The 18,371-nt window shown below is 43.8% G+C and overlaps 1 protein-coding gene across 2 annotated transcripts in view; it reads right to left on the bottom strand.

Moving 5' to 3' along the window:
• The window catches only part of WBP1L (WW domain binding protein 1 like), a 40,088-nt gene that overhangs the window by 9,836 nt on the left and 11,881 nt on the right, over window positions 1–18,371 (bottom strand). Inside the window, exon 1 of one of the 2 annotated variants that reach the window (XM_075257564.1) lies at window positions 5,803–6,007. The exons of the other annotated variant lie outside the window; for it this stretch is intronic. Within the exon in view, the coding sequence (XP_075113665.1) occupies window positions 5,803–5,829 (27 nt within the window). The 5' untranslated portion in view covers window positions 5,830–6,007. Of the gene's footprint in view, window positions 1–5,802; window positions 6,008–18,371 lie in introns of those variants that run through there. 2 annotated transcript variants of the gene reach the window in all.

The following is an 18,371-nucleotide window of genomic DNA, read 5'->3' as shown; positions in this document are numbered from 1 at the left end:
GTTTGGGACAATTTTGGGTGGTGTTGGGAAAAAAAAAAAAAAATTCAGACGCAGCAAAGATCCTCTAATTTACTTTCCAATGAATTAAAGGGGTTGTCCCATCACAAGGATCCTATCTATACTGTTTGTTAATGTGGATGTAAGACTTTTCCTAAATACACTGCTTCAGCAAAACTGCTTTGTTTGTCCACTATCTCACTTTATTCATTTTTTTGGGACACATCCCTTGACTTATCTGCTCATAAGTCAAGTGATGTATCTGCTGCTCTGAGGGGGAGGGGCTAAGTGCACAGGAGCGAGCCTGGAAGGGGGGGGTAGTTTACCCTTTGGGGGGAAGGGGCCGCCAATGTAGACCAGCATCCGCTGCAATAGAGAGGCAGATGCCGGGGACGGTTAGATGCCGACACAGGTGCCTGCAACATCGCTATGCTTCTGCCCTGCATGAAGCCAGCAGTGGCAGGAGCGATGCTGCTATTCCAGGGGGGGGGGGGGGGGTTGGAGGAGCGGAATAACAGCATCGCTTCTGCCGCTGCTAGCTTCATGCAGGGCAGAAGCATAGCGATGTTGCAGGCACCTGTGCCGGGATCTAACTCCCCGGCATCCGCCTCTCTATTACAGCGGATGCCGGGTCACATATTCACATATGCACAGCCAGCGGCAAGATGCCGCTGGCCCTGCGTGCACACTCGTAGACCAGTCTAGCCTTCACAATGCGAATACAGACCCGGTATCCGCTGTAATAGAGAGAGGCAGGTGTCTGGTCTGTATTGTGAAGGCTAGACTGGTCTATGAGCATGCACGCAGGGCCAGCGGCATCTCACCGCTTGGCTTTGCATATGTGACCCCGCCCACCAATGACGCAACAAAGCTGGAAGACAGAAGATTTTATAGCAACGAAGACTGGTGAGTATGCGACGTGGGAATACCCCTTTAAAGGATCTTTACTGCTTCTGACCATGGCTGTTGGCCATTCATGAAGAAGTTGGAGTCAGGCTGTGGAACATAGAGAAGTCAGAGTAAGGGTGAATTCACACTGAGTAAACGCTAGCTTATTCTGAACGTAAAACACGTTCAGAATAAGCGGCGTCTAAAGCAGCTCCATTCATTTCTATGGGAGCGGGGATACGAGCGCTCCCCATAGAAATGAATGGGCTGCTTCTTTCACTCCGTGCAGTCCCATTGAAGTGAATGGGGAGTGCCGGCGTGTACGCTCCGGCATGAGCAGAGCTTGCCGTATACGCCGGCACTCCCCATTCATTTCTATGGGGAGCGCTCGTATCCCCGCTCCCATAGAAATGAATGGAGCTGCTTTAGACGCCGCTTATTCTGAACGTGTTTTACGTTCAGAATAAGCTAGCGTTTACTCAGTGTGAATGCACCCTAAGGCTGGGTTCACACCCGCGCTTAAACTCCATTTGGGGTTTCCCTCCCTAAACCAGAAAAATGCGGAGAGAAAATCCTTTTTGGGTGCAAACCCTTCAGACCCCATTATAGTCTATGGGGTCCTCAGGCAACCACTTTAAGTGGATTAGATTTGTGTTAGGGGGGACCCCAAGTGCACCCCCTGAAAAGAAATCCAAATGCAGGTGTGAACCTAGCGTCAGTGGTTTGGCCTACCAACTCCAGTTTCTACGCTATCAGTTTTCAATTTTATAGCCCGTTGTATCTTTCCCAAATTTTGGTAAAGAACTTTAAAATTGTTTTGTTTTTTTGCCCCGACATCCATCTCCGGCACATTCCACTATCATGGTGGGTATAGAGGACAGCAGGATGAGAGTCGTGATTGTTACATGGTAGACACGTGACCACTGTGGAGTTCAGTGACCTTCTGAAGGGCAGCGTTCGCTAGTTAATGGTTGCCAACCTTTGACCTAAAAACGGGACAGAAGCCTGAAAACAAAGCACCCACACGGCTACATTTTTGCCATACACGATCTGATTCTTGCACTACAACAACCTGTAGGTTTGCCCTGTTTATTCTATATGTTTGTTCTCGCGAGTAGACAGGTCTTATACAATTGTAATCTTTTTTGATTGAAGAACCTTGTAGTATAAGCCAGTAAATAAGTAGAAACATGCACAGAAACAAGGCGGCCTGCTGAGATGTTATAGGCGAGGAACTTTATACTGAAGAACATGTGTTAGGGAAAGTATGTCTGATAGGAGGGCTGGAAAGGGCTGCTGTGCTAAATGTGCAGTTCAGAGAAGGTTCGGGACAAATACTTGGCAGGGATCCTATTCCCGATTGGGAACCAGCAGAGTCATTCGCTACTGTTCCCCTCGCAGGCCACGGCCTATAAAATTATTTACTTTCTTATTTGGATAGTGGCTGCTGAGCTCACCGAAAGTCACAGACGGATCACAGGGCAAGGTCTTTCAGGGTGACCCAAAGTGAGGTGTTTCGCTTCGTGAGGGCTGTTTAACCCTTTGCTGCCAGGATTATGTTAATATGATTTAAAAAAAAAAAAAAAAAAAAAACAACAATGTAGTGTTTAATGGAGGCACGCTCAGATAACTTGACTCTTCTTAAAGGGACACATCAGCTAACTGCAAACGTCCACCGAAATTTTTTTTTAAATGACTTATGTAAAAACACATTTTTGGGTTTCTGTCAAATGGGTGTAGCATGGGTGGGACCTGTAACTTGCAGCTGTCTAGGGAGGCAATTTTGTCTTTGTAGATCACATGTTCGCCAGGTCAGACTCCAGTCAGATTTAGGGCTTGCTTTATATTCTTATTCATAACCCACTGAAAAAAAATAAAATATATATATATATATATATATATATATATATATATATATATATATATATATATATATATATATACATATACACACACATATACATATACACACACGCACACACTTGAGTGGTAAAAGTACCCTAATAGCTGCAGTTTTTTTGTTTTGTTTTTTGCAAAGTTGCCCCCCCTAGTGTATTTATTATTATGTATTTTCCTGTGTAAATTCTGCCAATTTGGCCAATCAGCACGAGTGTAAACTATGAATGCGAGGCAAAAAATTGTGGGTCAGATCAGACTTTCCCAACTTGCTTTCATCTATCAAGTCCACACGCCCTTATCGCTGAAAAACAGCCTGTGAAAATGGATGATAAATTAAAATAATAAAAAAATCTGTGTTTAGAGGATTAAATAAAAGCACAAAAATAGATAAGGTCGGGTTATATCAAACTACAAACATATACCAAACATTTTACTGTTGCTTAAATGACAGCATGGATTTTTAGGGGACACATAGGGGCACCTTTATTATGCCTCGTACACCAATTGTCTGACATACAAGGCATAAAAGGTCACCAGATTATGCACAAATTATGGTTTTTCATATCTACGTTATCTTTGCCGCACCCCTGAAAAAAGGGCAGTTTTTTGATTCACGGCCCCAGAAAAGTAGGGCCCAGAAGGGATGCCCCATATTTATGAAGACGCATGCACCTGATCAAAAATGAGGTGCACCCACCGCTGTCTGAGACGTTCTGAAGAGTGACATCATAAATCCAATGTCGTCATATGTAGAAGACATATCAGTGGTCCTGGGGTAACAATCCCCATTGTGACTGTCACCAGTGATCTGTGTACATACAGTAGACAATTCACATTTTCCCTGCAGGTCTCGGAGCTCCCTCTGCACTGAGAATCTTGTGATGTCACTGTGGACATTATGGGATTCCCTAACATCCATCCACCTCTGTGCTGAGAATCCCTGTTATGTCATTACTGACATTATGGGATTCCCCATCATCTGACCAAGCGCGAAACAGCACGGCACTCAATATGAGCGCGGTGTTCAGGTTGGTGACAGACAGCTTATTATTTCAGTCTGTGTACCAACTTGATCCGACCCAAGACACTGGCTCAGATTAACTAGCTGTTGAACCGTGTACACTTAAGCAGTGTGAAAATACAACACCAGTTTCATCACAGTGACTGATACCGGATGTTAAATCTGGTGAAACTTTAGGCTGTCTAGTCTACCTTTAAACCAGTTATTAGTTGGGTAAGGTAAGGAATGGCCCCTTTGACAGTACAAGGCTACGAACCATATTCTCAGGAGAGGCGTATTATCAGGAACGCCCTTCTGACAGGGAAGAGCCATCAGTAACTGCACTTATAGCTCTTGCCCTGGGGCACAGAATGGGAAAGCCAATAGAGCGCTGAATTCAGCGCACTGTCCACTTTCTAGCGGTGTATAAAACAGCATGTGCCTGAGGACATGAAAAGTCCTCTTTAATGTCCGTTGCTGTCATCCGTCAGAGGATGACGGCAATGGACATTAACTGCAGCAGAGTGACTGACACAGAGCAAGTCACACTAATATAAAATAAGTGGACATTTTCTTCCATCATCTTTGCTTACTTCTGTAATAGAAGAAAAAGTCCTGAATAAAGGACGTTAGAACATGACAAAAGAAAACTTCAGTCATGTATTTTGTACATCAGAGTGAATGCAGAAGGACACCCATCAGAGGAGACTCTTATTTAATGCCCGTTGCTCTTATCCGGTATGGTAGTGTGAACCCACCCCAAGGCTGGTATTAGACTTAGGTGGACAAGCTGAAAACTGCAAGATATATACACACCAGTGTTTAATAGTGACCACTATAATAAATCTGGACTACTGTATACAGGAACACACAGCGCCAAACTCAAGCACAAGGACCCGTTCCTTTAACCATTACGTTATGTGTTGTTATTGTCAAAAGAATCAAGAGCGAGCATCTGTCATGGCTCCAGACATGTCCGTTTTAGGAAATACTTCTACTCCCCATAGAATAAGCATTAAGAACTTTCCAGCACCGTTTCTTAGAATTCTGCATTGTGCTGTTCCTCTCTTGTTCATCCTAGAAATTTGTTACAAGTTGGGGGGCGTGTCTCTATAAAGTCTCACAACGTCCAATCAGACTGCACAGGGACACACCCCTTTCACAAGGGTAATGGTAATGCTCTGTGTCTACGTACTCATACATTTCAAGGAGGAACAACTGAGGAACGGCAGCACCAAGAATTCAAAGAGAAGACAATTAGGATTGTTATTTCACCGGGAATACAAGTACTTACTATAAAAGAGGGGCGAGAGTTCCCCTTTAAATAGTGACCACAATCTCAGCCAGGAAGAACCACAATGCAAGTAACCCCTTAGGTATAGCACCGAAACACATCTCCAAGAACATTATACATAGAACATTAGCAAGGCTCACCGGCGCCCCCTACATGGCGCTAACTGTTGAACAGGCATATATAAAGAACCTCGTGTGGCCTCCTCGAGCTGCCATTTCAGTCTCCTACAATTCTGAGAAGCCTTTCCATACATAACTGTGAAGGATGAGCTCAGCAGGTCTTTTTATTCTATTTTCTTCCATCCAGATTTGCACTTTAGGATCAGTGTCCCTTTAACAGGTCGGCAGGATCAGGTCATATAAGGGCAAGTTGTTCGCAAGTAAAAGCAGAAGACGGCGGTGGCTGTAATAAATGCAAGAGCTGATTTTGCAAGATGTGAAATTACAGATGGAGAGAAGACGTTCTTGTAATGGAGCCAAAACCTATGCATTGTATTCCTATTATTGCTCAAAAACTGGAATAAGTAAGATAAGTGCCTACAGACAAGTGTCTCTGTGACGGCAGGGGGGGGGGGCGACCAGAAAACGCTTGCTTATTGTCTGTGTACGGCGGAGATGGCGCAAACTTCCCTGAAGTTTAAAATCCAATCCGAGTCCGCAGGGCGACGCAGACGGTTTCCGAGACCTCGAGTCTTGTGTAGTCTGGGGGGGATGGGGGTCCTTACCTGTCTCAGGCCTAGAAGAAAAGGCATCCTGCAGTCTCATTCTCCACAGCAGCGTGTGATCTGACAAAGACCTCCAGCAGCAACGTTTCCTCATGTGTACTGGGCAGCCGCGCCGCCGTCGTATTTAAACAAGGCCTTTATTGGCAGGCACTATTAAGTAAACAGGGTCCCGGGACACAGTATGCACTGGCTGTACTCCCCTCCCTAGCCTGACAAATCGGAGACAGCTGCCAAGCTGGAAATGACATCACTTTAGAGGCCAAAACAGCTGTTCATTAACCGCTTCAGGACCAGCGCCGAGAAGACAAGTTATCTAACACGTGCATGCGGAAGGAAACAAGGGGACTGGACGTTCCCATAACCCGGCTCGTTGCAAATATCACTTACATAACAAGGTGAAAAGTAATAGTGCTTATGGCAAGCTAAAGGAGCCTTCATCCCAAACACTAGAATATTAGATATAGACATATTATTGGTGGTACTGAAGGGTTAAACAGCCAGAGTCCGAATTATCAATCATAGCTACTCTCCAGCAGCTTGTGAACAGAGCACTAAACCCAACCACTATATACATGCACGTGAAGTATGCGGCAATATACTGCTCATACATGTACAGAAAGATGTGGGAAGTAAAACAAAACAAACAAAAAAAACAAGAGCAGACCAGAAATAAATAAATAAAAAAAAAAGTTTAAAAGGGAAACTTTTATGGAGGATTTAGTCCACTACTGTAATGTATTTAGCCGAGATATAGAATAGAATATATACATATACACACACACATATATATATATATATATATATATATATATATATATAAATACACGCGCACACACACACTATATACAATGTCACAGGCACAATATACTCTGAACCCCGCACACCCTCAATGCAAATGGCTTTCCAGGAGTCATAGGAGTGGAGGCCTGATTCCCTAATAACACCCATTCCAGCTTGACTAACAGGGCAACCAAGATAATCAGGGGCATGGAAGGACAAAGACGGATTGGCATATTTGTGGTTATTCAGTTTAAGTAGACCTTATCACAATATACGAACACATGAAAGGACAGAACACAGTGCACAGACGTGATCTTTTTACTCCTAGGCCAGTGACAGTAACAAGGACACATTCTCTATTCCTAGAGGAGAGAACGCTTCAGAATTATAGATGGTGACTCTTTAGTGTAAGAGGAGTGACATGATGGTCCTCACTAGCACAGGATGTGGTGATGGTGGACTCATCGTGCAAGCTCAAGGCGATCCTTCAACGGAAAAATATATCATTTTAGACTTTTAGTAAAAACAAGTGTATCCAGGGTTTTATACACGTTGACGGATTTGAAGTTGTGTTGGAAATATATCTCAGTACTAGAGGTAGGGATTCCCAAGAGGAAACTCTGTATGATTCAGGTGACCCTATCCTATCTATTGATATGGACGTTCTGGTGAATAACATGGGCTGTGCCATCAAGTATATTAAACCCCTTGCCACAGGATATGGAATAAGTGTCTGATCACTGGGGGTCCGATCACTGGGACCTCTGCCAATGAGAAGAGAGCATTGCCTCCTCCTAATTTTATTTGTACAAATTTGTGGTTAATGAGGACATTTCACCACCTTCACCCATTCAAGTTACTGGCATCTGTTAATAGTTGCTGCTGCACGGATTCCAGGACAGTTGGAATTTTCTTTCTATCCCCCACCATTCCTGAGTAATAAGCACAGTTAGTTTTGGTGTCTTTTGTGCCATTTAGGCTGGTCTTACATGGCCGCAATGCAAGTCCGCAAATAGTCCGCAATTGAGGGTTTTCAATTGCGGACACATTATATTCAATGCGGCTTCCTACACCACTGGATATTTTATCTGTGGTGTGGCCAGGCCGCAACCGTGGCCCGCAATTTATAGGACATGTCCATAATGGCCGTGAATTGCGGCACTGCACGGACTCGCCCATAGAACTCTATGGGCGAGTGTGGCAGGACACGGACGTCTGTGGAGTCTATATTGCCGATCAGCAACTAGCGGACCGTACATTCAACACGGTCGTGTAAGACCAGCCTTTAAGGTCTGTAATGTTAGAAGGGCGGGGTCAGGCAGGGGGTGTGACTGAGCACTGACACTGGCCGACTCTGATTGGAGCTCAGAGTCACACCCCTTGTCTGCTCCTGCCTGACACGGCTCCCTGACAGTACAGAGACTAAATAGTATATCAGGCACCAAAATGAACAGCATTGATTTTTCAGGAATGGTGGGGGCTAGAGAAAAAATTCTAACTGTGCCAGAATCAGTGGAGCAACGACTATTAAATTATATAAAGGCACAGCATTTCCCAGATCAAGCTACAATATTATGGGTCCACATCAATGAGATCCATATAATATGGCCATGTGCTGACGTGTACAGGTAGAGCACGTTGTCCTCTCTGGTCCCGAGAGGAAACGGGGACCTGACAAAATACTAGCGAGTACCGTTCCCTATTAGAACATCTTATGGGTCCTTTCTGGTGACACCAAGTCAAGTCAAGGACACATCTAGCTCCTTAAGGGTTTCCAGGTACCTTTGTTTCTAGTATAAGGTTCAGTACATCTAGTACAGGCCCATTGGTTCATACGAGGTCACCTGGTGGAACCATTTGGTTATACAATAAACTTAAAAAGGTCACATCACACCAAACAATGTACAAAAGGTCAAGCATTAGGTGTTGGTACAAACAGTCCTTTATAGCCTATAGCATACTAGTTCTGACATGCTAGATTTGGGAAGGCTTTCATAGAGGGAAAAAAAAGTATTATCACACTCATAAACAACATGGCAGGAGACGGGAACAACAAAATAGCTGACTGGATTAGAGAGGTTGGTCGGAGTTTAACACGTATACCCTATGCATCAGTTCACAAACAACTTTCTGCATTACATGTGCATTTTCCACAGCTAAATCCCAGGAATGCATAAGACGACCTAACAAACCCCAAATACATCAACATGTTATGAAAGCGATATAATGAGGGCAAAAAAATCCTATAAATCACGTGGAGACTGCGTCAGAAAGACGGCGAATGTTGTAGTGAAGGGTCCTGGTTATGAGATCAGGGCACTAAGAATACGGGGTTAAGACCGTGGCCAGTCAGATGGCATTGTTCATACAGTGTGTGCTGCTCCCCCAAAATGTACCCTATATTCAATGTCTGCTAAGAACCTGCCCAAATGCCCCATCAAAACTTGGATCCCAAACTGAGAGATCGTAGCTCCAGCTGTTTATCGCCACGTTTAGGCATCAAAAATATTGCTTCCCGTATTTCCTTGTGGTGAAGGGGCGCTGAGAGAGTATCTTTTGGACATGACCAACCTTAGAGGAGCTACTTTGTACTCTATAGATAGTAACCACTAAAGAGTTTGGAAAAAAAGTAGCTGCTTTCTATTAAAAACAGTGCTACACCAGTCTACAGGTTGTATGTGGTACTGCAGATCAGTCGCATAACCCGTGAATGGATGGGATACAGTTTCTGGAAGATAGCTGCCATGTTTTTCCAATCGTAGATAACCCCTTTAAAAACGGAGTAGATAAGCTGTGACATTGTCATCAGTAGTAGCTGCAATGATGGAGCACTATGGGTATTATTTACAGAAGTCTTATCTTCTGTTGTGATCCTCTCTGATCCGTTTGTAAGGCAGTAATTTCTGCAATGAAAATCCCTATGGAATTCATTAGGCCCTGTTCACACGGAGAGTTTTGGCGGATTTTGGTCCAGAGAGTGATGCGGGCCAAAATGCGCCTGCCACGACTGTTGCGGCTTTCAACAGCCGCGGCTTCCCTCTCCAGAGTAGGCTCAAATGAATGGGCCTAGTCCGGAGGTTACTGCCATGAGGCGGACGCCGGGGCTGAGTCCGACTGAAGAAAGGACAGCTCCTCTCTTTTTTCGAATTATGACGTGAATTCAGCACCATAATCCGCCGCCTCTTGCCCCGGGGCCTTAGTGTTTCTATGATTAGGCTTAGTGGCCAGAGTGAAAATTACAGGATTTAGTTCATTTTTAATATAGATAGTGACATGTAAAATTAAAAAATGAAATTATCGAAAATTTCATAAAACATCAGTCATTAGTCCTGCTTGGAGCACTTTTCTCTATGCATGTTTCGTGCAGAAACCACACGGACCCCATTATAGTCTATGGGGTTCATGGGTTTCTCCAGTAATGCGTATAGGTTTCCGTCCGAACGCAGATGTGAATGGGGCCTTAGTTTACTAAAAGCTAAGTTTACACACAATGAATTTTTTTTTCACCGATTTTACTTTGTGAAGAGGCTGAAAATCACTACAGATATTGGCCGCAAATCCACAAAATATACCATAGTGTTTTCCGCAGATGACCTAGAACATAAAATCCACACCAAAAATCTGCACCAATTCTGCAAGCAAGATGGTGGTAAAACTAGTTCTGTATCTACATCATCCAACATGTCTGGGTATAGATTATATGCACGATACAATGTAACAATCTTATCTTGATGAAGTGTATTAGTACCTACATGTTATGGCAAAACAGAAATTAATAACAAGTACAATGTCAGAGACGGATTGAGCGAGAGGAGCGCCTGTTATGTCAATAGAGGATTGTTAGATTGGGCGTCCTGAAATAAAGGACAGTGCGTAGCCAGCTAGCGCGACAACGTGTGTAGCCACAATAAGGTTCACAATGGATATTTATAGAGAAAACATATTTGGAAGTCCTGGGAAGTTTCCAGTAAATATTTAACAGAAAATGAAAGGGGAAGGGAGGTAGTCACCGACAGGAATGATAACAGAGGATAAATGGGCACGGCCATGAGAAAATCAACTGGACGAAGGCAAAACAGCGATTGTGCCAGCTCGCAGCAGGTCCCCATAACAATGCGAACTTTTATATGGTTTACATAGAGCTAAAAATAGAGGGCATGGATGGCCATAACATCAGACTGGGGTGGGCCATCACCGAAATAGGCCCCGTTACATCAAGGTATGATACGGTCTGTTACTAAGGTAATGGCCCTGAAACACCAAAGTGGGCACTGACATAAATAAAAGGAGAAAAGTAAAAAAATAATTCAGTTGTTTCGCCCCTTGGTATAAAAGGCAGAAATTGAGTCCGGGTCAGAATCATGGAGTCCGGGCCAGTTTTCGGTAACAAAGGTTATCAATTCAGACTTCGAAATACGAAGGTATCTACAATTACAGATATTGTATAACTAGATACATAAGTTGTGACGTGTTTACTGCCATAGGAAGACAATCGCTTGCTTTACTGGCCATATAGGAGTCAGAGTCAGTGCTCCAACCTCAAATGGATTGTTAATACTGATGACCTATTCTGTGATCTGTGCAGGTCCCACACCTGGCCCCAGCACAGATCAGCCGCCAGGCGCAGGAAGCATTTGCATTCTGCTTGTATGCAAGTAATAAAAGCGGAGCTGCAACCCCTTCCACAATATACAATACAATATAATGGAGGTTGTGAGGAACATCTGACCTGTATGGGGTCCGGCCCCCCCAGATCACACATATAAAATATCCATTTGGGGCCAGAAAATCCCTTTAATAAAATGAATTTACAGTCATTTTTTCGTCTATTTTCCTATGGCATCACACAATATCCCTTCTTTGTTCTACCTCCTCCATGCCAAGATTCCTCCGGAAGAAGGTGACTATGACACCGCTCCCGACCGTGTGGGCACAGAAGAGGATGTCGTAATAGTCGTTTGTTCCCACACAAGGCCACTAACAACCACTTGTATCCACATAAAGCCACACAAATATTTGTGCATGTACACTCTTGTATTCGGTACATAGTAATAGTATTTTTATATCTTGGCATCGTCATTGGATTGCACAATTATTATATCCACGTGACGCTACGTCCGTGTGTGAGCCTATGGCAGCATATACATATAAGAAGTCCCTACATATCATGCGTACCGGTCACTAATATATACAGGCATTTATCGTATAGGGTAATTGTGTCCCATAAAACAGAGGAAAGTCAGACATGATACAACCGAGTCCAGTAATAACTCAATAGACAAGACGGGTTACTTAGTAGCTAAATACCTGTTCTGCCAAATTACAGGTAGGAATGACGTAAAGCAATGTGCTGCAGGCGCTGTCTAACCACACGGGCACTAAGTCATGCCGCATTCAGATAACCACTTGTGACATTTGGCGATTGAGTAATGTCCATTCGCACAGTGCAGGGTTGGCCGGCTACAGGAATTTGGGAATCTCACGCATGGAAATATAGAAGCATGGGCTGCCGCAAATTTTTAAGATGAATGCTCAGTCCCTTCCTCCCGAACCAACCCCTTGTGACAGCCGAGTGTTGTCAGCCCCACTGCCTACAGGAAATTATTCAGATGACTTTCTAGTTATTCCAAATAGCAGCATGCCCCATGTTAGAGCCACGACACACTATACACTCCATGGTTATTCCTCATGGCCACGTCCGTGAGATCTTCTATTTTTGCATATCCCATACACTAAACAGGACATCAAGGCACCTGTGACATCATAGGGATACAAAAGTGAGGACAATTATGTCAGGAAGGGCAACTGGGTCTGGTATTGCATAGGGGCTGCGGCCTGGTCTTTGGAGGGAGCTCCAAAATGTTGCAAAGGCTGAATCACCTTTCAGCATCATCCCTTACCCCTCGTTCACTTCTGCATTGGTATTCCGTCCAAGGAAGTCTGCATGGGGATCCCCCCGGAGGGAATATCAAACGCAAGTGCAAGCGCTGGTGCAGTAAAAGCACACGGACCCCATAGACTATAATGGGGTCCGTGTGCTTGCCGCAAGATCTCCACAGGTGTCTCTCTGCGTTCACCCCAATATTCTTTGTTCTGAAGTCTTAGGATATGGTGTTGAACCCGACCTCTCTGCTGTGAGCGTTCTTAGTCCTGCTCTAGCGGTTGAGACGACATTAGTGTGACTTTGGGACATTAATCCCAGTGGAGGGACAGAATAAGGACATCGAGATCTTGACTACTGCCGTTAACTAGGGTTGATCCGATCTTGAGATTTCAGGATTGTTTTTAAAATCTGACTTTCGATCACTTTCCAGCTGATCCCAATTGCGATCCTGAAATTTGCTCGATCGGGATCCAATCTTTCCCGATCGCTCAAACCTAGGCAATGCTTCTCTATGGGAAAAGTCACTTTTAGGGTTGAGCCGATCTTGAGATTTCAGGATCGTTTTTAAAATCTGATTTTCGATCATTTTCCAGCCGATCGTGAAATTTGCTCGATCGGGATCCGATCTTTTCCGATCTTGATCGCTCAACCCCACTGTTATCTCTTCACCCCATTGGACCCAATTTGCAAATAGAATCGGGCTGGGTTCTGTTTTAAATCCCATTATAGTCAGTAGGGTCCATTGTACACTGTTGATGTCCGTTGTTCTGACCCTCTGACGGACCAGAACAACTGACACTGCGGCCGTGATGTGGCTTGTAGATAGTGGCAGTGGGCTGGCGTTACAAAGACACCAGGGATAACACACGCAAGGCACTTTTAGATACTAAGGGTGGTTTTAGGGGTGAAAAGATGATGACAGCATGGGGTCCATTTACTGTACACCCCGAATACCCTCCATGTGATACAGTCCGAAATGAATAACGTTTGCAAGGTTCTGAGTCACCAGCTTTGCAGTTAAGAAGCAGAAAATGTAAAATCTTTAATCCATCTTTATTAATTTTCTTTAAGTTTTTAGTTTGATCATTTTTAAGGGGGAAACAGATTTACTGTATTGCAAAACAAGCAGCTGCCGGTGACCAGTCTGAATAGGGCTTTAGTTTTGTTCTAAATCTGATGGGTGTGAATACCTAGGACAGCTCAACTTATTGACTCAGGAATAGCTGGTGCTTTTTTTTTTTTTTTACATAAGAACTCTCTAATAGCCTGGTAAGCATACTGAATGTTTATTTAGGGGTTTATTTACGTCATAAATTTTTTAATAATTAGGTTTCATGTTGTGCCCCTTAAGCAGACGTAGATGACTGTAAGTCAGTGGTGTCCTACTGATCGGGCACTACAATGCTTCTGCTTAGAAATGAAATTATGACCCAGATGAGGGCACACAGTCTGAGACTAGGTTCACATCAACCCTGGCTTCTACATCCTCGGGAATGATGGAGAGCCCGATAGCCAAAACAGCGGTTACCTACGGACATTGACAGATCCCATAGACTATAATGGGGTCCGTGTGCTTGCTGCGCACTGCCTTGCAAGAATCATGTGGATAGGACAGTAGATGGTGAGCTACTTTCCTGTCTGCAAGATCCCTGAAGGAGGGACCTCCCTCTGTGACAGCAAGACAACAGTAGTGTGAACCCACCTTGAAAGGTCACGGCACCTTCGGGTTACCCACATCCTTAATTCTATTATGGTACATTTGCCTCCATGCCAGATTTACAATAAGAAGGAGCAGTGAGAAGACTTTCCCTACTCGGCCAACAATGGTTAGTACAAACACAGAGTCAGCAGACGTGTAATGAGGTTTGAGGCATTGCGGCTATTTCAGCGATATTGCCTCATACTAAGTGGTTAACAAAAACCCTCCAAGACGAGAAGACAATAGTCAGGCACCAAGTCAGTAAAGCCACATGATAGCGACCACGTCATAGGGTATTACTCAACACAGGACGCCCGAGTAGGAAGAGGGATGGAGACAAGAGACTTTCTACTGAAATACCACTTTATACACACACACACATTATATATATATATATATATATATATATATATATATATTTATATTTATATTAGTCACACAGTAACTACACATACCTAAATATACACAGAGACTATCTATATACACACACACCTTTGAGAACAGCACGGATTTTCAGATTTCTATATTAGCCAGCTTTTTTGGGATTTCCTGCATTTACTTCTCATATGTAATTACTACAATAAAGGATCTCCTTCAATAAGTCTTTGAAAGGTCTTCCAAAACTGCAACATTTTGTGAAAATTGTGACACAGCACCCCCACCGATCAGCTCAGACAGCCACCACATCTGCCCAGTGTAAGGAGATGAACCCCAGTGATCTGAACTACATGGCGTATCTTAAGCATAGGATTTTGTTGGTTTTTTTTTAACAATAGGACTCCGTATAGGTACTAATTACAAAAAATAAATAATAATACACGACTACACACATGGTAAGGTTTTGTTCAAATCTGCGTTGCAACTTGCATCATAATCGCAATCCATTCTGCATGGTCAAATCCTTAGTGTGATGGATCCCATTCTTTTACATTGGGTCTTTCCAATTGCACAGGTGCCTATTGTTTTATGGTAACGTTTTATTGTGAGGTGTGAACATAGTCCAAAATAAAGACCTCAGATCTTTGTAATGCAGAGATATGTAACAACTGTGCGTTTCATGTAGCCTGAGGTTGTGCAGTATTTATGTAGACACCATCTTGAAGGAAGAATGGCAAATACTGCAAAGCAACCAGGTAAAAACAACCAATCCCCTATGGAGTGCTCCGCACCAAGTGCACGGCAGCAATAACCGGATACAACCAGAGCATGATATCAAAGCGTTTCCCTGAATCCATAATGAAACTAGACATAATATACGGCAGGGAAGAAAGACTATGAACAAGAGCAAGTTATTCATTTATATACCATGGACATGGGAAGAATATGCAGATCTGACTTCCATGATGTAATTAGGATGCCAGTGCCTCAGGCATGCACACCAATAGGGGGCGCTCACTGAGGATGTGCAAGTCTATCTACCATGATGTAATTAGGAAGACGGCCTCAGTCAAGCAATCCAATAGGCTCCATCATGGAAGATAGACTTGCACATTCTCAGTGAGCGCCCCCTATTGGTGTGCATGCCTGAGGCACTGACTTCCTAATTACATGATGGAAGTCAGATTTGCATATTCTTCCCATGTTCCTTTGCACAGTGGAGCACTCATGGCTTAATAAGACTCCACACACCTAAATGGTGGTCTCTCCCTATGGAGTTACGATATCCCCCCTCCCATACCATGGACAGTAAGTCAGTCCCATAGACCGCCGATCCATTCAAAGTAGTATGGGATAGTCTTTCTAGTGTAAGGGTAAGAAAACTACAATAATAATAATTCGAAGGGCTGTATGGAACTTGCTCAGACCCACCAGCAGACGCAGCTTGTATTCTGCTGACAGATTTGCAGGGTTATTATTAGCGCTCTCGTGTGGTTAGCGATGGCTTCCAATAACATTATCATTCATAATTGATATTTACACCACTTCCTCAGGTTATCTGGACTAGCTTCTAAGATCCAATTGTAACTTGGGTGGACACTTCCCACAAACCACAACACAACACACCTATAAAGTTTTGTTTGCCACCACTATATCCATAAGTCATCTACTTCTCCTTCTAGATCCGAAGTGTGACATCCATTGTAGATTTCCCAAATTTTCCTGCCTTGCACTTCTACTGTTACCATTTAGGCTCAACACCGTGCGCCAGCTGGAATGGAGCAATGGTGTCGGATACACACGACTGTGGTAACCATCACTCAATTCAAGGCGGGGACACAAGAGCCTCTTTTCATGATTGCTGGGGATCCCAATAAAGAGATCCACTAGTGATCCGGTACTCATCTGATCGCTGATAAAGGGGTTGTACCGAAAAAAAATGATCACGCCTTCCGTGCACTGCGACAAGAGGGTTCACCACACCTGTCCGAGGTGGTTTCTTATCCACAGGTATATTAGGTTATTCCTAGTAAAGGTGACCTGTGAAGGCATTGACGTCCTCGACCTTAGTCCTTGAAGGAGCCTGCGCGGTACTCTTGGCACACAGATACAAGTCGCACGCCCACATTCTGTTTTATTCTAGAGTTTCATCACTTCTGTTATGGCTTTCAGAACGTTTCCAGATGGTCTTGTTTGTGTATGGAAGCCGAATATTCCACAAAATCTGCTGCTCTAGTTCAAGATGTTTTTCTGAAACATACAAATAAAGGGGGGCACCACGAGGAAGCTGTCGCCGGTACAGAAGATGTGCACTTTTATCAGCTGCCATGAAAACACGAGTGTAGTGTAAAAGAGAAAAATATAAACTGATCAACATCTCACATCACCCGATTCAGACTCCAGCAGAGGAAAGATCTACGAATGACCAGCCCACCCATATAATGGCTAGCACACGGACCCTCCATGGTCCCATACACATGCCCATGGGGGGGCTCCAAGTCCAAAGCAAAACTCAAGACAGGTCCTATTATTATATTGGTGGCCAGTGCTCAGTAAAGGAAATGACTGAGTCCATGCAGGGCATAGACGACATGTGCGTGTCATCCATGTACTGTCCATGATATACTTCCACATACCCATACATGTAAAAATTAAAAAAAATAAAAATGATTCTCCCTCAGTTTAAATACATCAGTTTGATACAGAAAACTTTGTAATATATTGTACTAGAGATTTTTTTTAAAAAAATGCTTCTTTCTCCACTTATCAGTCTCTTTTCCTCCTCACCATCCTTCCTAAAACAGTTACACTCATGCTGAATCCATCTTGGTCTCCCAAGATGGACTGTCAACTCAGTGAAGGTTCAAGTTACATGTCTATGGAAAGGGGGGGGGCAGAGATAAGCAGACATAGAAGCTTTTGCAGCTACTAGTGAGTTTTCTAGCTCACCACAAATGCTTTATCCATCAGTACTTGGATTGATAGTAGGTGTTGGGGAGCAGAAGATCTCTTTCCTTTGTTCATTTTACTGCAATTAAAAAAAAAATAAAAATGCATGCAGGTCTTAATTAAAAATAGGCATGCAGTTACTGATTAAAAAAAAAAAAAGCACAGTGTGAATACAGCCTTAAGTTATTTCCATCATAGTCCTTGAGGGGTCCGTATATCTCACCATGCTAGAACCACCTTCCATCTCCCCGACGGCTTGTTCTGCTGAAATAATTGATGAAGGGTTTGCAAATGTAGTCGCCAGGGTGCACAAGGGGTGTTGTGTGCATTTCAAAACAGTACCTTCACTTTCTGTATTAATCCAAAGTAGTCGCAGTCATGTGTAACATGATAAACAATAACAGACATGGAAAAAGAGGAAGAGGCCAAGAAATGCTTGCGCTCGCTTTTATACAGGCGTTGGTGTTATAATCATTGGCACACCAAGAATGGGGGGGGGGGGGTAACGGGAGTGTCTACGGGATATCCACGCCAGCTTTTGGGAAAAGACCCATCAATAAAGCCAAGCTAGGTAGGGATTGCAATTGTGGGGATCCCCAAACCTCAAGATGGGAATACCCACTTTAGAAGTCTGTAATGGACAGCAGCAGACCCACCAGTGGCAAGAACAAGTCGACATTGGCTAGATTGTGCTGCAGGTTTCATGGGAGATGAAACTACAATTAAGGCCTGGTTCACATCTGCATTTGGGGAGCCAGCCTGGGGATCCCCCCCAAACGGAAACCTATACACATTAAAAAGCGATTACCTAAGGAAACCCACAGACCCCATAGACTATAATGGGGTTCATGTGGTTTCCGCACAAAACATGTGGCGTGA

Source organism: Leptodactylus fuscus, chromosome 10, assembly GCF_031893055.1.
Source record: "Leptodactylus fuscus isolate aLepFus1 chromosome 10, aLepFus1.hap2, whole genome shotgun sequence".
NCBI classification, from domain to species: Eukaryota; Metazoa; Chordata; class Amphibia; order Anura; family Leptodactylidae; genus Leptodactylus; species Leptodactylus fuscus.
Note: the sequence above shows the minus strand (reverse complement) of the source record. Positions and strands in the feature narration are given on the sequence as shown.